Source organism: Dendrobates tinctorius, unplaced genomic scaffold (assembly GCF_039654945.1).
Source record: "Dendrobates tinctorius isolate UK_male_01 unplaced genomic scaffold, ASM3965494v1 ptg000064l, whole genome shotgun sequence".
NCBI classification, from domain to species: domain Eukaryota; kingdom Metazoa; phylum Chordata; class Amphibia; order Anura; family Dendrobatidae; genus Dendrobates; species Dendrobates tinctorius.
Genome location: NW_027361732.1, coordinates 67,881,691 through 67,901,425, shown reverse-complemented (window position 1 = coordinate 67,901,425; position 19,735 = coordinate 67,881,691). Strand labels below are relative to the sequence as shown.

The 19,735-nt window shown below is 42.6% G+C and overlaps 1 protein-coding gene and 1 long non-coding RNA gene across 2 annotated transcripts in view; one reads left to right on the top strand and one right to left on the bottom strand.

Annotated features, from left to right (window-relative positions):
• Positions 1 to 19,735, bottom strand: part of LOC141094573 (uncharacterized) — a 78,233-nt gene that overhangs the window by 39,889 nt on the left and 18,609 nt on the right. The window lies entirely within an intron of this gene.
• Positions 15,014 to 19,735, top strand: part of DCT (dopachrome tautomerase) — a 40,308-nt gene continuing 35,586 nt past the window's right edge. The window contains exon 1 of the mRNA XM_073580453.1: positions 15,014 to 15,588. Coding sequence (XP_073436554.1) covers positions 15,294 to 15,588 — 295 coding nt within the window. The 5' untranslated portion in view covers positions 15,014 to 15,293. The remainder of the gene's footprint in view (positions 15,589 to 19,735) is intronic.

Below are 19,735 nucleotides of genomic sequence, written 5' to 3'. Positions count from 1 at the left end.
GACCCCTGGTGTAATCAGACAGTTCCATCTTGAATGCTGGCATGGTTTCTCTTTTTACTAACAGTGATGGGCTCAACACTTCTCTCAGAAATGGGATTTAAGAACAGTGATTCTGCTGTGTTTTTTATATTTTCTGTTAGCTAAATCATGCAATATATTTCCTTCTTCTGATGTGCTGTGCTTACAGGGAGAACAATAGTTAGGTGACAAATCTGTTTTAACCCCTTAGTGACCAAGTCAATTTTGACTTTAATGACCAGGCCGAATATTTGAAATCTGACCAGTGTCAATTTATATGATAATAACTCTGGAATGCTTCAACAGATCCCAATGATTCTTAGATTTTTTTTTGGGTGACACATTGTACTTTATGTTAGTGGTAAATTTAGGTCCATATTTTTTGCGTTTGTGAAAATTTCAACATTTTGGTGAAAATTTCAACATTTTGGTGAAAATTTCACAATTTTCAATCTTAATACCCTTAAACCAGTTAGTTATGCTGTAAAAAATAATAAGTAACGTATCCCATATGTCTACTTTACATGTGCATAATTTTTCAAATGTCATTTTATTTTATTAGGATGTTATAAGGTTTAAAGGGATTCTATCACCTCTTTTAGCCGCTATAAGATGCGGCGGCTGCCTTTCAGGGCTTATCTATGCCGCCCTCCTACTTGCTTCATCGCTCTCAGGCATCGCGCTTCCGTGCAGATGTACTTGTCTGCCCTGTTGACGGCAGAACAAAGTACTGCAGTGCGCAGGCACTGGGCCTCTCTGATCTTTCCCAGCGCCTGCGCACTGCAGTACTTTGCTCTGCCGTCAATAGGGCAAAGAAGTGCGTCTGCGCAGGAGCGGGATGCCGGGGAGTGACGATGCAAGCATGAGGACGGCGTCGCAAGAAGATGGGAGGCGCCGGACCCTGACCTGCGACACCCATCGGACCGGACCGCATCGGACAGCCCCCTCCGGGTGAGTATAATAAAACTTATTTTTCTTATCTTGCAAGTCACACCGGGGGCCTATCTTCAGCATTACAGAATGCTGTAGGTAAGCCCTGAAAGGCAGCGGCCATGTCTTATAGCGGCCAAAAGAGGTGACAGCTTCCCTTTAAAGTGAACCCATCACCATTTTTGGCCAATATAAGTTACGGCCACTGCCTTTCATGGCTGATATACAGCATTATAGAATGCTATATATCTGCCTCCAACCCAACCTGTAAGAGAAGAAAAATAACTTTTATTATACTCACCTGTGGGGTGGTCCAGTCCGGGGGTTGTCTCTTTTCCCTATTGCCCACATTGTTATGAGTGCAGTGATACCCCACATGTAGTCAAAAAGTTCTGTTCGGACAAGCAGCAGGGCTTGGAGCAGAAGGAGCACTATTTCAATTTTGGAACATAAATTTGGCTGATAAAAATAAATTTGTAGGCACCATGTTGCATTTGCAGGACCCCTAAAGTGCCTAAACAGCAGAAACCTCCCATAAGTGACCCCATTTTGGAAACTACACTCCTCAAGCATTTTATTGAGGGGTATAGTGAACAATTTCTCCTGAATGCGATGATACTCTATATGTGGTCAAAAATTTCTATTTGGGCACATGGCAGGGCTCGGAAAGGAAAGCGCTATTTGTCTTAAAAAGATTATGAATGCTATGTTGCATTTGGTCTCATACACTGTAGTACTCAATACCTTAGGGTATTATGGTAACCATCGGCACCAGTGATTCTGGTCGCTGGGGTCCGATGGTTACAAAGGGGGCCTTTGAACCCCCTTATAATTAAATAAACGGGTGTCAGCTGTCATGTCAGAGAGGGAAATTTGGCTACTGGGTGGCGCTGTAATCTTATGAGGGAATAAGGGTATGTTTCCAAGTGGTGTATTGGCATTGCTTTGGACCCAGCTCCACACAAAGCCCCGCCCCCTTTAGTATACCTGGTGATTCCGCATGTGTTCATTGAACACATGGGGAATCACCGCATCCTATACATAGAATGGTGCTATTTATCTTGCGGAGACTGTGCATCTCTGCAAGATAAATAGACATGCTGCGGTCTAGAAAGACGCGCCGCATGTGCATATACGCGGGTGTGCCTCCTGTGTATTTGAACGCATAGTGGAGCTGGGATTTCATAAAATCAGTATGTAACATCTGGGCACTGTGGATTCGACGCGGCGGATGTACACAGCGTAGAATCCGCATCGTTCAGTGACCGTGGAAACATACCCTTAGACACCTCAAAGACCTGGGAAAACTGCTACAGCTGCTAACTAAGCTGTATTTGTTATCCTCAAGCAGGTTACAGACATTCTAAGAGGAACCGGATTCCATAATTTTATATAAAAGTAGTTTTAGTTTCCAATACATCAGCTGTAATTTCAGACATTTCTTTGACCGTACAGTTGTCATAATGTCCTTAAGGAAATTGGATGTGCAGAAAAGAAGAGATCAATGTATAAAAAACGCAAATAAATAATGTCATAAAACAGGAAGTACCTCTAGTGACATAAACATACCAGCTATACTATATGAAAAAAGGCTCCAAAACAATTAGTATATATTAGACAGAGCTAATATGAAAATAGCCCACAAAAAAAAAAATAGTGATTGCAGACCACTGGCACGCTCCCAGGAAGAAACATGACTTTCTCATGCCAGTGGTCTGCAATCACTATTTAAATTATATCCAGCACTACATTTCTCTGTAAATATTATTGCTAAAGCACTATGTCCCATTATATGGGTTGGTACAGTAACTGGCAATATGGAAGAAAGCAAATTTACAAGACTACTACACTGCCTTCAAACAGGCAGCACTCACTTTCAAATCTGCCCTCACCTCTGCTAAACAGACCTATTTCACAACCCTCGTATCTTCCCTATCCTACAACCCCAAACAGTTATTCAAAACTTTTAACTCCCTCCTCCGCCCACCACTGCCCCCTCCAACCTTCCTCATCTCTGCTGAGGACTTTGCCACACACTTCAAAAATAAGATCGACCAAACAAGGCAAGTCTTCATTGTTCAACCACCACTACCCCTTTAAATACCAGACCAATGCCAAAACCCCATAGCCTCACTCTCCAACATCACTGAAGGGGAGCTTAAGGCTATGTGCACACAGTGCGGATTCTGCTGCGGATCTGCAGCGTTTCAGGCTCTGCGGGTCCGCAGCAGATTTAGGTGCGTTGTATAATACCATTGTTTTCAATGGTAAGCTGAAAAACGCTGTACACATGTTGCGGATTTGCTGTGGGTTCAAATCCGCAGCATGTCAATTCTTTGTTTGGATTCCGCTACGGTTTCACACCTTCTCCACTGTAGAGGTGTGTAACCGCAGGGCTAATCCGCAGGCTAATCCGCAGGTAAACTGCAGGTCTTTTGACCTGAGATTTTACCTGCGGATTTTTCAAAATCCGTGCGGAAAAATCTGCAGGACCTAAATCTACGTGTGCACATAGCCTAATTGCTTCCTCTCCAAATCGCACCTCACCACCTGTGCACTCGACCCCATCCCGTCCCACCTCCTCACCAACACTGTTATACCATCCCTAACCCACCTCTTCAACCTATCACTAACTTCTGGTACCTTCCCTTTTGCTTTCAAACATGCCACAATCACGCCTATCCTTAAAAAGCCAACCCTCGACCCAACTGCTATGTCCAGCTGTCGCCAAATATTGCTGCTCCCATTTGCTTCCAAACTCTTGGAGCAGCACGTCCACACTGAACTTTTCTCCCACCTCTCATCTAACTTGCTCTTTGACAATCTACAATCTGGTTTCCGCTCCATCACTCCACTGAGACAGCCCTGACCAAAATTACTAACGACCTACTTACAGCCAAAGCTAACGGCCAATACTCTATACTCCTACTTCTAGACCTGTCCTCTCCTTTTGACACAGTTGACCACTGCCTCCTACTACAGATCCTCTCCTTCTTTGGCATCAAAGATCTCGTCCTATCCTGGATGTTGTCATACCTTTCCAACCTCACATTTAGCATCTCCCACTCCCACACTACCTCCTAATCCCACTCTCTCTCTGTTGGAGTCCCCCAAGGCTCTGTTCTAGGACTCCTACTCTTCTTAATCTACACACTTGGCCTGGGACAACTCATAAAGTCCCATGGATTCCAGTAGCACCTTTATGCTGATGACTAGTGTTGAGCATTCCGATACCGCAAGTATCGGGTATCGGCCGATACTTGCTGTATCGGAATTCCGATACCGACTTCCGATATTTTTTCAATATCGGAATTCGGCATCGGAATCGGAAGTTCAAAGTTGATTGACAGCCTGACGTCATCATGATGCGCGGTGTGTGCGCATCATGATGCGCCGTCATTTCGGGCCTTCCGGGGGTCTCTGCCGGCCTGCCGGGGGCTGTGTGGACTGCCCGGGGTCTGTACCGGCCTGCCGGGGGGCTGTGCCGGCCTGCCGGTGGTCTGTGCACCCTGTGGGGGTCTGTACCGGCCTGCCGGGGGGCTGTGCCGGCCTGCCGGTGGTCTGTGCACCCTGTGGGGGTCTGTACCAGCCTGCTGGTGGTCTGTGCACCCTGTGGGGGTCTGTACCGGCCTGCCGGGGGGCTGTGCCGGCCTGCCGGGGGGCTGTGCTGATGTCCGGGGGTCTGTGCAAGCATCGTCCGATGGGACTACAAGTCCCATCTGGCGATGCCTGCTACCATGACAGTGATTGACACATTAGCCAATGATGGGACAGTAGTAGTCCCATCATCCGGCTAATGTGTTAAATGTTAAAAAAAAAAAAAAAAAAAAAAATACTACATACATACTACATACATACTACATGCTACATACATACTAGATGCATGCTACATACATACTACATGCTACATACATACTACATATATACTACATGCATGCTACATACATACTACATGCTACATACATACTACATGCTACATACATACTACATATATACTACATACATACTACATACATGCTACATACTGCATGCTACATACATACTACATACATACTACATACATACTACATACATACTACATACATACTACATACATGCTACATACATACTACATGCTACATACATACTACATATATACTACATACATGCTACATGCTACATACATACTACATATATACTACATGCATGCTACATACATACTACATATATACTACATGCATGCTACATACATACTGCATGCTACATGCATACTACATACATACTACATACATACTACATGCTACATACATACCACATATATACTACATACATGCTACATGCTACATACATACTACATACATACTACATACATGCTACATACATACTACATATATACTACATGCATGCTACATACATACTACATATATACTACATGCATGCTACATACATACTGCATGCTACATGCATGCTACATACATACTACATACATACTACATGCTACATACATACCACATATATACTACATACATGCAATACATTCATACAATACATACATAGACATACAGTACATATAACATAGAGTAACATACTTACCAATACTTGTCACATTGTTCCCCGAAGCCATTGTCTTTTCCGGAATAAATATTAACATAACAAACCACAAAAATACTCACCCACGATCCGAAGCAGTCCACGAGTGTGTCCCACGACGATCTTGGGTAGAGAACTGCAGCATCAGATGATGCTGCCGTTCTCTACGGGCTGCAGGAATCCAATGACGGAAGGTAGGTATCCTTCCGCACTGTATTCCTCCGCCACTTAAAAAAAAAAAAAGTCCCTAGTCTCACTTTATGCCATTGCTGCGTGGGAAATTCCCACACAGCAATGGCATAAAGTGAGACTAGGGACTTTTTTTTTTTTAAGTGGCGGAGGAATACAGTGCGGAAGGATACCTACCTTCCGTCATTGGATTCCTACAGCCCGTAGAGAACGGCAGCATCAGCTGATGCTGCAGTTCTCTACCCAAGATCGTCGTGGGACACACTCGTGGACTGCTTCGGATCGTGGGTGAGTATTTTTGTGGTTTGTTATGTTAATATTTATTCCGGAAAAGACAATGGCTTCGGGGAACAATGTGACAAGTATTGGTAAGTATGTTACTCTATGTTATATGTACTGTATGTCTATGTATGTATTGTATGTATGTAGTATATATGTGGTATGTATGTAGTATGTAGTATGTATGTAGTATGTATGTAGCATGCATGTAGCATGCAGTATGTATGTAGCATGCATGTAGTATATATGTAGTATGTATGTGGTATGTATGTAGCATGTAGTATGTATGTAGCATGCATGTAGTATGTATGTAGTATGTATGTAGCATGCATGTAGTATATATGTAGTATGTATGTAGCATGTAGTATGTAGCATGCATGTAGTATATATGTAGTATGTATGTAGCATGTAGTATGTAGCATGCATGTAGTATATATGTAGTATGTATGTAGTATGTATGTAGCATGCATGTAGTGTATATATGTAGTATGTATGTAGCATGTAGTATGTATGTAGCATGCATGTAGTATATATGTAGTATGTATGTAGCATGTAGTATGTATGTAGCATGCATGTAGTATATATGTAGTATGTATGTAGCATGTAGTATGTATGTAGCATGCATGTAGTATATATGTAGCATGTATGTAGCATGTAGTATGTATGTAGCATGCATGTAGTATATATGTAGTATGTATGTAGCATGTAGTATGTATGTAGCATGCATGTAGTATGTATGTAGCATGCATGTAGTATGTATGTGGTATGTATGTAGCATGTAGTATGTATGTAGCATGCATGTAGTATATATGTGTTATGTATGTAGCATGTAGCATGCATGTAGTATGTATGTAGTATGTATGTAGTATGTATGTGGTATGTATGTAGCATGTAGTATGTATGTAGCATGCAGTATGTATGTAGCATGCATGTAGTATGTATGTAGTATATATGTAGTATGTATGTTGCATGTAGTATTTATGTAGTATGAATGTAGCATGTATGTAGTATGTAGTATGAATGTAGCATGTATGTAGTATGCATGTTGTATGTATGTAGCATGTATGTAGCATGTAATTTTTTTTTTTTTTTTTTTTACATTCAACACATTAGCCGGATGATGGGACTACTACTGTCCCATCATTGGCTAATGTGTCAATCACTGTCATGGTAGCAGGCATCGCCCGATGGGACTTGTAGTCCCATCGGACGATGCCTGCACAGACCCCCGAAGCCTGCACAGACCACCGGCAGGCCGGCACAGCCCCCCGGCAGGCCGGCACAGCCCCCCGGAGCCTGCACAGACCACCGGCAGGCCGGCACAGCCCCCTGGCAGGCCGGCACAGACCACCGGAGCCTGCACAGACCACCGGCAGGCCGGCACAGACCACCGGCAGGCCGGCACAGACCACCGGAGCCTGCACAGACCCCCTGGCAGGCCGGCACAGCCCCCCGAAAGGCCCGTACAGACCCCAGAGAGGCTGTACAAGGCAAAAACAGGGTTTTTCTTATTCCGATACCGGAAGTCCCATAGACTTGAATGGGACTTCCGGTATCGGAATCGGCGATACCGATACTTTTTTAAAGATCGGCCGATCCATTCCGATCCGATACTTTGAAGTATCGGACGGTATCGCTCAACTCTACTGATGACACTCAGATCTACCTCTCTGGCCCAGACATCACCTCTCTGCTGTTCAGAATCCCAGAGTGTCTATCAGCCATATCCTCCTCCTTCTCATCTTGCTTCTTCAAACTCAGTGTGGACATATCTGAGCTCATCATCTTTCCTCCATCTCACAGATCTTCCTTACCTGACCTATCTATCATAAGTAATGACATCATGCTTTCCCGCGTACTGGAAGTCCACTGCCTCGGAGTAACCCTTGATTCTGCCCTGTCCTTCAAACCGCACTCCAAGCTCTTTCCACCTCCTGTCGCCTCCAGCTCAAAAATATTTCCAGAATCCGTCCTTTCCTCAACCCTCAATATGCTAAAATGCTTGTGCATGCCCTCATCATCTCTTGCCCTGACTACTGCAACATCCTTTTCTGTGGCCTCCCTGCTAACACTGCACACCTCTCCAGTCCATCCTTAACTCTGCTGCCTGACTAATTCATCTCTCTCCTCGCTACTCCTATGCTTCTCCCCTCTGCAAATCTCTTCACTGGCTCCCATTCCCCTCAGCGCATCCAGATCAACTTACTAATACTGACCTACAAGGCCATCTATAACCTGTCAACTCCATATATATCTGAACTAATCTCCTGACATCTTCCCTCACGTAATCTCCGATCCTCCCAATACCTCCTTCTCTCCTCCACACTTATTCGCTTCTCACCTAACCGCCTTCAAGACTTCTCCCGAATATCCCCCATCCTCTGGAATTCTTTGTCCCAACATGTCCGACTATCAACCACATTCGGATCCTTCAGACAGAACCTGAAAACCCATCTCTTCAGGAAAGCTTACAGCCTGCAATATCCCCTCTGCCTCCTCACGTCTACCGGAGCTACCGCCTCACCAACACCACAGCTGCTGCCACCTCCCAACTTACTGTCTTCTTTCCCACCATCCTAGAGAATGTAAGCCCACAAGGGCAGGGTCCTCTCTCCACCTGTATCATTCTGTGATTGTTAGTTTACTGTAAGTGATATTTGTAATTTGCATGTAACCCCTTCTCATGTACAGCACCATGGAATCAATGGTGCTATATAAATAAATAATAATATGTAATACAAGAGAACAGAGTACTAATCGTGTGGGTGTGCATGAGTAAACATTTGTCTATGCACTAACATTGTATTATTATTTTTCCCATACCTACATGTGGCTTGCAGATAGGAATGGACGTTTGATGATCCCAATTACAGCCCTTTACGCTCCATATTATAAACTCCTCTATTTTGCACATTTACATAGATATAAGGAGTTTTGGATATTCATGGAAGCCCACGTGCACTTGTTGGAGTCTTTCACACAGCTTGTAATACTGCAGATGTAGCTTTACAGTGGTGAACAGCAGGTTTTCCTTTTTTTGTGGGCTATTTTCATATTAGCTGAGTCTAATATCTATATATATAATTGTCTTATGTCTGTCTGTAACCGAAATCCTGCGTCGCTGATTGGTCGCGGCAGTTAGGCCGTGACCAATCAGCGACAGTCGCTTAGTCGTCGCGGCAACACGGCCGCATCGCTGATTGTACAGACACATTACAGCCGTTAAAGGCATCACTGCTGTGTCGCTCATTACACAGGCACAGTCCTGTACATATACAATACATTAGGTAAGAGCAGAACAGTGACTTCAGCTCTGGGTGTAACAGGAGTACATTAGGTAACAGCAGAACAGGGACTGCAGCTCTGGGTGTAACTGGAGTTCAATACATTAGGTAAGATCTGAACAGTGACTGCAGCTCTGGGAGTAACTGGAGTACAATACATTAGATAACAGCAGAACAGTGACAGCAGCTCTGGGTGTAACTGGAGTACAATACTTTAGGTAACAGCATAACAGTGACTGCAGCTCTGGCTGTAACTGGAGTACAATATATTAGGTAACAGCAGAACAGTGACAGCAGCTCCGGGTGTAACAGGAGCATAATACACTAGATGGTGGCCAGATTCTATTGCATCGGGTATTTTAGAGTCTCTGTTTAAAATAAAAAATAGTTATATACTCACCTTCCGATGGCCCCTGGACTCTTTCTCTCCTCACCACATACCCGGCATCTTCCGGTTCCAGTAATGCTCAGCGAGAAGGGCTGAAGATGACGTCATTCTCATGAGAGCGCAACGTCATCAGCGGTGTTTCGCGCAAAGCATTACTGGAACCGGAAGATGCCGGGAGCGTGGAGAGGAGAGAAAGAGTCCGGGGGCCGTCGGGAGGTGAGTATATAACTATTTTTTATTTTAGCAGAGACTCTAGAATACCCGATGAGATAGAATCGGGCCACCATCTAGTATAACTATTGTTTTGGAACCTTTTTTTCATATGGTTTGTATTAATGATTTATAACCGACATGTTTATGTCACTAGAGGTACTCCCTGTTTTATGACATTTTTATTTGCGTGTTTTTTAATGTAATATGCTAATAAACTTTTCAAGATTTTTTTTATATTTTATCTCTTTTCTGTCCATCCAATTTCCTTATGGACATTATAAAAGTTGTTATGCAGTTTGAAGTGCTATGAGTTACGGTTGAATAAATATAGAATACTACCATTTCTTTGCCCCTGTCAAACAAATTACGTGTAGCTTTTGGGCTACGGCTGCAGAGCAAATTTTGTTTTTGGTTATGTCCTTATCTGGAAGTAAAAATCTGTCTGTACACAATTAGTAGATAAATCCAGTCTAAGTGACTGCTGGTGCCAAATTTTATGCTTTAAAAAAACTACGTTTGTAGTAAAAATCTGTGTAATTTTCTCTTTTTCAATTATTTCTCTATGGAGATTGCTCCATGCACTTCTAACAAGTAACATTTCTGAGGGGTCAGCAGTAGTGTTGAGCATTCGAATTTCCGATACCGCAAGTATCGGGTATCGGCCGATACTTGCTGTATCGGAATTCCGATACCGACTTCCGATATTTTTTCAATATCGGAATTCGGCATCGGAATCGGAAGTTCAAAGTTGATTGACAGACTGACGTCATCATGATGCGCGGTGTGTGCGCATCATGATGCGCCGTCATTTCGGGCCTTCCGGGGGTCTCTGCCGGCCTGCCGGGGGGCTGTGTGGACTGCCCGGGGTCTGTACCGGCCTGCCGGGGGGCTGTGCCGGCCTGCCGGTGGTCTGTGCACCCTGTGGGGGTCTGTGCCGGCCTGCCGGGGGGCTGTGCCGGCCTGCCGGGGGGCTGTGCAGGCTCCGGGGGGCTGTGCCGGCCTGCCGGGGGCTGTGCCGGCCTGCCGGTGGTCTGTGCAGGCTCCGGGGGGCTGTGCCGGCCTGCCGGGGGGCTGTGCCGGCCTGCCGGTGGTCTGTGCAGGCTTCGGGGGTCTGTGCAGGCATCGTCCGATGGGACTACAAGTCCCATCGGGCGATGCCTGCTACCATGACAGTGATTGACACATTAGCCAATGATGGGACAGTAGTAGTCCCATCATCCGGCTAATGTGTTAAATGTTAAAAAAAAAAAAAATACTACATACATACTACATGCATGCTACATACATACTACATGCTACATACATACTACATACATGCTACATACATACTACATACATACTACATACATACTACATATATACTACATACATGCTACATACATACTGCATGCTACATACATGCTACATACATACTGCATGCTACATACATACCACATACATACTACATACTACATATATACTACATGCATGCTACATACATACTACATGCTACATACATACCACATATATACTACATGCATGCTACATACATACTACATATATACTACATGCATGCTACATACTACATGCATGCTACATACATACTACATGCTACATACATACATACTACATATATACTACATGCATGCTACATACATACTACATGCTACATACATACCACATACATACATGCTACATACATACTACATGCATGCTACATACATACTGCATGCTACATGCATGCTACATACATACTACATACATACTACATACATACCACATATATACTACATACATACAATACATTCATACAATACATACATAGACATACAGTACATATAACATAGAGTAACATACTTACCAATACTTGTCACATTGTTCCCCGAAGCCATTGTCGTCTACGGAATAAATATTAACATAACAAACCACAAAAATACTCACCCACGATCCGAAGCAGTCCACGAGTGTGTCCCACGACGATCTTGGGTAGAGAACGGCAGCATCAGATGATGCTGCCGTTCTCTACGGGCTGCAGGAATCCAATGACGGAAGGTAGGTATCCTTCCGCACTGTATTCCTCCGCCACTTAAAAAAAAAAAAAGTCCCTAGTCTCACTTTATGCCATTGCTGTGTGGGAATTTCCCACGCAGCAATGGCATAAAGTGAGACTAGGGACTTTTTTTTTTTTTAAGTGGCGGAGGAATACAGTGCGGAAGGATACCTACCTTCCGTCATTGGATTCCTGCAGCCCGTAGAGAACGGCAGCATCATCTGATGCTGCAGTTCTCTACCCAAGATCGTCGTGGGACACACTCGTGGACTGCTTCGGATCGTGGGTGAGTATTTTTGTGGTTTGTTATGTTAATATTTATTCCGTAGACGACAATGGCTTCGGGGAACAATGTGACAAGTATTGGTAAGTATGTTACTCTATGTTATATGTACTGTATGTCTATGTATGTATTGTATGAATGTATTGTATGTATGTAGTATATATGTGGTATGTATGTAGTATGTATGTAGCATGCATGTAGCATGCAGTATGTATGTAGCATGCATGTAGTATATATGTAGTATATATGTAGTATGTATGTAGCATGCATGTAGTATATATGTAGTATGTATGTAGCATGCATGTAGTATATATGTAGTATGTATGTAGCATGTATGTATGTGGTATGTATGTAGCATGTAGTATGTATGTAGCATGCATGTAGTATATATGTAGTATGTATGTATGTATGTAGCATGTAGTATGTATGTAGCATGCATGTAGTATGTAGCATGCATGTAGTATATATGTAGTATGTATGTAGCATGCATGTAGTATATATGTGGTATGTATGTAGCATGTAGTATGTATGTAGCATGCATGTAGTATATATGTAGTATGTAGTATGTATGTGGTATGTATGTAGCATGCAGTATGTATGTAGCATGTATGTAGTATGTATGTAGTATATATGTAGTATGTATGTAGCATGTAGTATGTATGTAGCATGCATGTAGTATGTATGTAGTATGTATGTAGCATGTATGTAGTATGTATGTAGCATGTATGTAGCATGTATGTAGTATGTATGTAGCATGTAGTATGTATGTAGCATGCATGTAGTATGTATGTAGTATTTTTTTTTTTTTTTTTAACATTTAACACATTAGCCGGATGATGGGACTACTACTGTCCCATCATTGGCTAATGTGTCAATCACTGTCATGGTAGCAGGCATCGCCCGATGGGACTTGTAGTCCCATCGGACGATGCCTGCACAGACCCCCGAAGCCTGCACAGACCACCGGCAGGCCGGCACAGCCCCCCGGCAGGCCGGCACAGCCCCCCGGAGCCTGCACAGCCCCCCGGCAGGCCGGCACAGCCCACCGGAGCCTGCACAGCCCCCCGGCAGGCCGGCACAGACCACCGGAGCCTGCACAGACCCCCTGGCAGGCCGGCACAGCCCCCCGAAAGGCCCGTACAGACCCCAGAGAGGCTGTACAAGGGCAGGAAAGGGTTTTTCTTATTCCGATACCGGAAGTCCCATAGACTTGAATGGGACTTCCGGTATCGGAATCGGCGATACCGATACTTTTTTTAAAGATCGGCCGATACCATCCGATACGATACTTTGAAGTATCGGACGGTATCGCTCAACTCTAGTCAGCAGACAAGGGATAGAATATTATGTAAAATGTTTGTATCTTTAGGGTAAATTCCCAAGTAGATAAAACACAGCGCATCTCTCAGCTGAGTATTCCTTTGCCGTTGTACAACTCCAGCAGAGTACAGGAGATTTTAAGCTGCAAAATATTTCCAATAACTGTGGATTTGAGATCCACAACATCTCAACTTAGGCCGGGGTCAAACTTGTGAGTGCAGTGCGACTCTTTTGCCTCAATACCCGGCACTGCCACCGCCACTCGGGACCGGAGTGTGCATCTGCATGTCTTTCTATGCAGCTGAATGCTCCGGTCCAAACTGCTGGCGGCAGTGTCGGGTATTATGCGAGTTTCTCGCATTGCAGTGGCAAGTGTGACCCCGGCCTTATGCTGTAGATGCAAATTCCACCCTTTGTATTGCACCTTTTTCACAATGATATCTGTAGCAGTAAATGCCATTGTAGGAGGCCCAAAAAGGAGGTGCAATATGGGAACTTACCCTTTAGGTCACATTCACATGTTGAGTATATGGTAATTTTTTTACACCATATTTGTAAGCCAAAACCAGAAGTGGAGCAGTCAGAGGAAAAGTATAGCAGAAACACTTCACCACTTCAGTATTTTTCACCCATTCACCAAACACTGAAAGTGTGAACATGGCCTAAAAGGCAAATGAGTGAATTTTTATTGATCTAGGTTTTTGATCCTGCATATCTTCACTGTGCAAAAAAACCCAAAACCCCAGTGTTACTGTTCCAGCCAAGTGGATGCGATTTATAAGAATCTCATGCTCACTGTGCTTTTACTTTACTCAGCATACACTGACTTGCTAAGTGGTTTTGTAAATCTGCAACACATCAATTTCTTTTGCAGGTTTTATGTGCAGATTTTCCCCAGAGAATTGCATTTTTTTTTTTTTACAAATAAAAAAATTGCGTATACATTTTTAGTGTGTTTCTGCTGTGGAAAATTTAAAACGACTAGAGAAAGTTTTGTGAAAAGCCAAATACAAGGAAGTGTCAAAAGTAAAGCATTTTTGTTTAAAACATGACATTCCAAAAAGACAAAAAACACAGCATATAACAATAAAACATATAACAATAGCATATAACAATAAACAGCATATAAAAATAAAAATGCAAGTCAAAAACGCACACAAAGACAAAATGGAAAAAAATGCAAATAATCTAATTTACGCAATAGGTGCAGAAATTCTGTAACACCAAAAACTCATTGTGGGAACATAGACTAAAAGATTCTTAAGCCGCCATCTGTATCTCTATATTACAGCAACATTTAGCCCCCAAAACTGCATGACCATCAGCTAAAATCACATGTGCATTCCTTGCCTATAGGGCTGTCATATGCCCTGCACATGAACGCTGCTTGTAGTTAGAATCCCCCCACCCCATATGGATAGCAATAGAAAAGCTGGAGCAGCTGAGGCTTTCTTGTGAATGAACAAAGGCCTGGGAAAGTGTTCTCTACCACTGTATAAAAGCCGGTCTGGCCAATTCCACAGGATCACGTGGAGGATCTTAGAGAAGGATTAGATGCTGTGGGTGAATAGTTCTGACACATGAGGAAAGTTCTTAAGTGAGCTGTGTGTCATGGGCAGGCTGGTATGATCACCATTAATAGTGCTATTAGTAGTTACACTGCCAGTAAATAGCTGGGCCATTAATTAGAGGCGTTAACGAGACGTCCTCCCAGCAGATGACAACTCCTGATATCTGCTTAGTATATGTGTAGTGGGGATTGCTGCCTCCAGTACTACTACCCCAGCCACCATGGCTCATTCTAGTACATATCTGTGGGCTCTGCTGCTTCCAGTGTCCTGCATACTGGTGGTTCATGCTCAGTTCCCCAGGGCTTGTGCCACAGTAGAGACGATAGTCAGTAAAAGCTGCTGTCCTTTGCTGGGTTCAGATCCAGACAATGTGTGTGGGGTTCTGCAGGGTCGGGGTCGTTGCACGCCTGTAGTCGTAGACGAAAATCCGTGGAGTGGTCCGTACGTATTACGCAATGTGGACGATCGGGAGCGCTGGCCACTAAAGTTCTTCAACGCCACGTGCCAATGTACAGGTAAGTGCCCCCGCTCACCTGTGTATCGTGATCTCTTGAGAAGAATGTGTGGATGTTTATTGCAGTCACCATGACCTACCAAGGTGTAGAGCTTCTAGATTACGTTGTAAGAACGCTTATTCATGTTGTCACTGAAAAGATCTGGTAATTTATCAATTAATCTAATTATCAGTGCAAGCATCCAACATAAGTTATCCTATGGATTCATGGTAAAATCCTGTTAGTTTCAGTAAGGCTGGGAAAATATTTACTGATGGCTAAAAGTGGCATTTTATAATAATGCAGGGATGTTGCATACGTCATAGTGAATTTAAAAAAAACTAAGTGTCTAAAAAGGTGCCGTGACTATTTTAAAAATTCACCATGCTAATTATTGGTCCACATGAAGCCAACGTAGAGTTTCCGTATCTGTTACCAACCGTGAGCCACTGTAATAAACTATTCACTTCTGCAGATGGCCCGGACTAGGTTTACATTGTCTAAATACCGAGGCGCAGTCAGATGGTCATTTGAAATTGAACACAGATCGGACATCTGAACACTGACTGGCCGCTGCTCTTCCAACCTGAGCATGACCACTTCATGTATTTCTATACAGCTGTCACTCTCGGGTTGGTGGATCTCCCATGCATTGCAATTCGATTTATACGGTTTCATGTGCATCCTTAGACTGAATTCAGATGTCGGAATACAGACAGTGGTTTCCCAGACTAGGACGTCTCCTGTTAAGAAACCCGTGGCCAGTCTATGCAATCAGTCTGTGCTCTGTTCATGATACTTGTATTCGATCCCACGCATTGAAAATTTCATCCGATCCCTCTCACCCGGGACACTCCTCATTCCAACTACTCCCTTCAGGACGTCGCTTCAGAGTCCCCAAATGCAGCACCAACCGCCATATGAACAGCTTCTATCCACTCTCTGTTCAACAATTAAATCGTCATGTGTAGACTATATACTGTATCTGTCTTGTTAGATGTTACTTGTTGTATCTGTTATATATTATGTTGCCTCTTTGCCACAAAGAATTCCTTGTATATATGTAATATGTACTTGGCGATAATAAATTTGATTGATTGAATGTCTGAATTAAGCCTTCTACATCATTAGTATATGTGGACCATTGGTTTTATTTTCATTATTTAGGTGTGTTTGGTTTGGATAACTGCTCACAATGTCTTGATAAAACAAATGGTTTAGGATGTCCAATGTAATGCAATCAGCTGTTACCGCAATCCTTCTGAAAAGAACATTTGGATGGTCCTTGTGTGCTGTCTAAGGAAGGTAATAGCCCCTTATGACCAGATTATGGGCACCTGTTTTACCTATTCACAGGTATCTTAAATACTCCTTTTATTTAACTTTTTTTTTTAATAATCATTTAACTCCCATTCTGTAAATAGGAAATAACTTGGGACTGCTGGGACCACAGCCATCCCAAAATCCCGTCTTTGAAGCTCTGTTCCCTAATGAAGTAGACGTGCACATGCTCACCCTCTGCTCCATTCCCTTAGCACAATGACTAGGGGATAATTACATTTTTTTTTTTTTTTTTTCTGCGAATAACCCTTTGAAGCTGTAAAAGATGGTATGGTAGGAATAGGATTAGAGAAAACTTTTCAGAAATCTTAGTGATGACAGATATGGTTGCTGACTGTCTAGAAATTCCAGGACAGTCCATTTAAAAAAAAAAATCTGCTTTTTTTTTTTTTTTTTTTTTTTTTTAACCCCTTCACCCCCAAGGGTGGTTTGCACGTTAATGACCGGGCCAATTTTTACAATTCTGACCACTGTCCCTTTATGAGGTCATAACTCTGGAACGCTTCCATGGATCCCGGTGATTCTGACATTGTTTTCTCGTGACATAGTACTTCATGTTAGTGGTAAAATTTCATTCAAATAACTTGCGTTTATTTGTGAAAAAAAAATGGAAATTTGGCGAAAATTTTGAAAATTTCGCAATTTTCCAACTTTGAATTTTTATGCCCTTAAATCACAGAGATAAGGCACACAAAAAACTTGATAAGTAACATTTCCAACATGTTTATTTACATCAGCACAATTTTGAAACCAAAATTTTTTTTTTTTATTAGGAAGTTATAAGGGTTAAAAATTGACCAGTGATTTCTCATTTTTGCAACACCATTTTACTTTTACGGACCACATCACATTTGAAGCCACTTTGAGGGGTCTATATGATAGAAAATACCCAAAAGTGACACCATTCTAAAAACTGCACCCCTTAAGGTGCTCAAAACCACATTCAAGAAGTTTATTAACCCTTTAGGTGCGTCACAGGAATTTTTTGAATATTTAAAAAAAAAAAATGAACATTTAACTTTTTTTCACTAAAAAAATACTTCAGGTTCGATTATTTTTTTTTTTATCTTACCAAGGGTAACAGGAGAAATTGGACTGCAAAAGTTATTGTGCAATTTGTCCTGAGTACGCTGATACCTGATATGTGGGGTGAACCACTGTTTCGGCGCATGGCAGACCTCAGCAGGGAAGGGGCGCCGTTTGACTTTTTCAATGCAAAATTGGCTGGAATTCAGATCGGACGCCATGTCGCGTTAGGAGAGCCCCGGATGTACTTAAACAGTGGAAACCCCCCCCCAAGTGACCCCATTTTGCAAACTAGACCCCCCAAGGAACTTATCTAGATATGTGGTGAGAACTTTGAACCCACAAGGGCTTCACAGAAGTTTATAACGCCTAGGCATGAAAATAAAAAAATCATTTTTTTCCACAAAAGTGATATTTTTGCCCCCAATTATTTATTTTCCTAAGGGTAACAGGAGAAATTGGACCCCAAAAGTTGTTTTGCAATTTGTCCTGAGTATGCTGATACCCTATATGTGGGGGTAAAACACTGTTTGGGTGCATGGCAGAGCTTGGAAGGGAAGGAGCACCATTTGACTTTTTCAACGCAGAATTGGCTGGAATTGAGATCAGACGCCATGTTGCATTTGGAGAGCACCTGATGTGCCCAAACAGTGGAAACCCCCCAATTATAGCCCTAACCCTAGCGGGAAAATGGAAATACATTTTTTTAAATTTTATTATTTTTCCCTAACTAAGGGGGTAATAACGGGGGGTTTGATTTACTATTTATGGTGGTTTTTATGTTTGGCAGCTGTCGCACGCTAAAAGACGCTTTTTATTGTAAAAATAGCTTTTGCATCACCACATATTGAGAGCTATAATTTTTCCGTATTTTGACCCACCGAGTCATGTGAGGTCTTATTTTTTGCGGGACGAGTTGACGTTTTTATTGGTACCATTTTCGAGCACGTGACATTTTTTGATCGCTTTTTATTCTGATTTTTGAGACGCAGAATGAACAAAAACCAGCGTTTCATGAATCTCTTTTGGGGGGGTGCGTTTACACCGTTCCGTGTGCGGTAAAATTGATAAAGCGGTTTTATTCTTTGGGTCGGTACGATTACAGCAATAACTCATTTAGGTTGTTTTTTTATGTTTTGTTGTTTTTTGCAATGAACAATTTTATATAAAAAAAATAATTATTCTTGCATCGCTTTATTCTGCGAGCTATAACTTTTTTTTTTTTTTTTTTTTTTTTAATTTTTTTGCGGCTGTTGCTGTATGGCGCATTTTTGCAGGACAAGATGACGTTTTCAGCGGTACCATGGATATTTATATGCGTCTTTTTGATCGAGCGTTATTGCACTTTTTGTTCGGTGGTTTGATAATAAATCATTATTTTTTTTTCGTTTTTTATTTTTTAAGGGGTTCGCTAAAGGGGTTAACTAATGGGACAGTTTTATAGGGCGGGTCGCTACGGACGCGGCGATACCAAATATGAGTGGGCATAGGGGTCCGGGTCCCATGGACGGGATAGTACGTCTGATGTCAGAAAGGGGTTAAAGTTCAAGAAGCTTGTACAAATTATGACTCTATCAACTTACAGTGACTACAGCTGATGTCTCCATATCAGAGTTATGGGCTGTAGACATTTTATCACTTTTTTTCATAATTTATCATGGTTTTCCAATGTGTCTGTAAAAATATTGACTGTCCTTGACTTTTTGACAAGCTGTCCAGAAACAGTCAGGTTGGCAGGTTTGAGCAATGAGACTGTGTCCACCTCGCACTTGGACAATACAGGCTCAGGCCCAGATTGCTA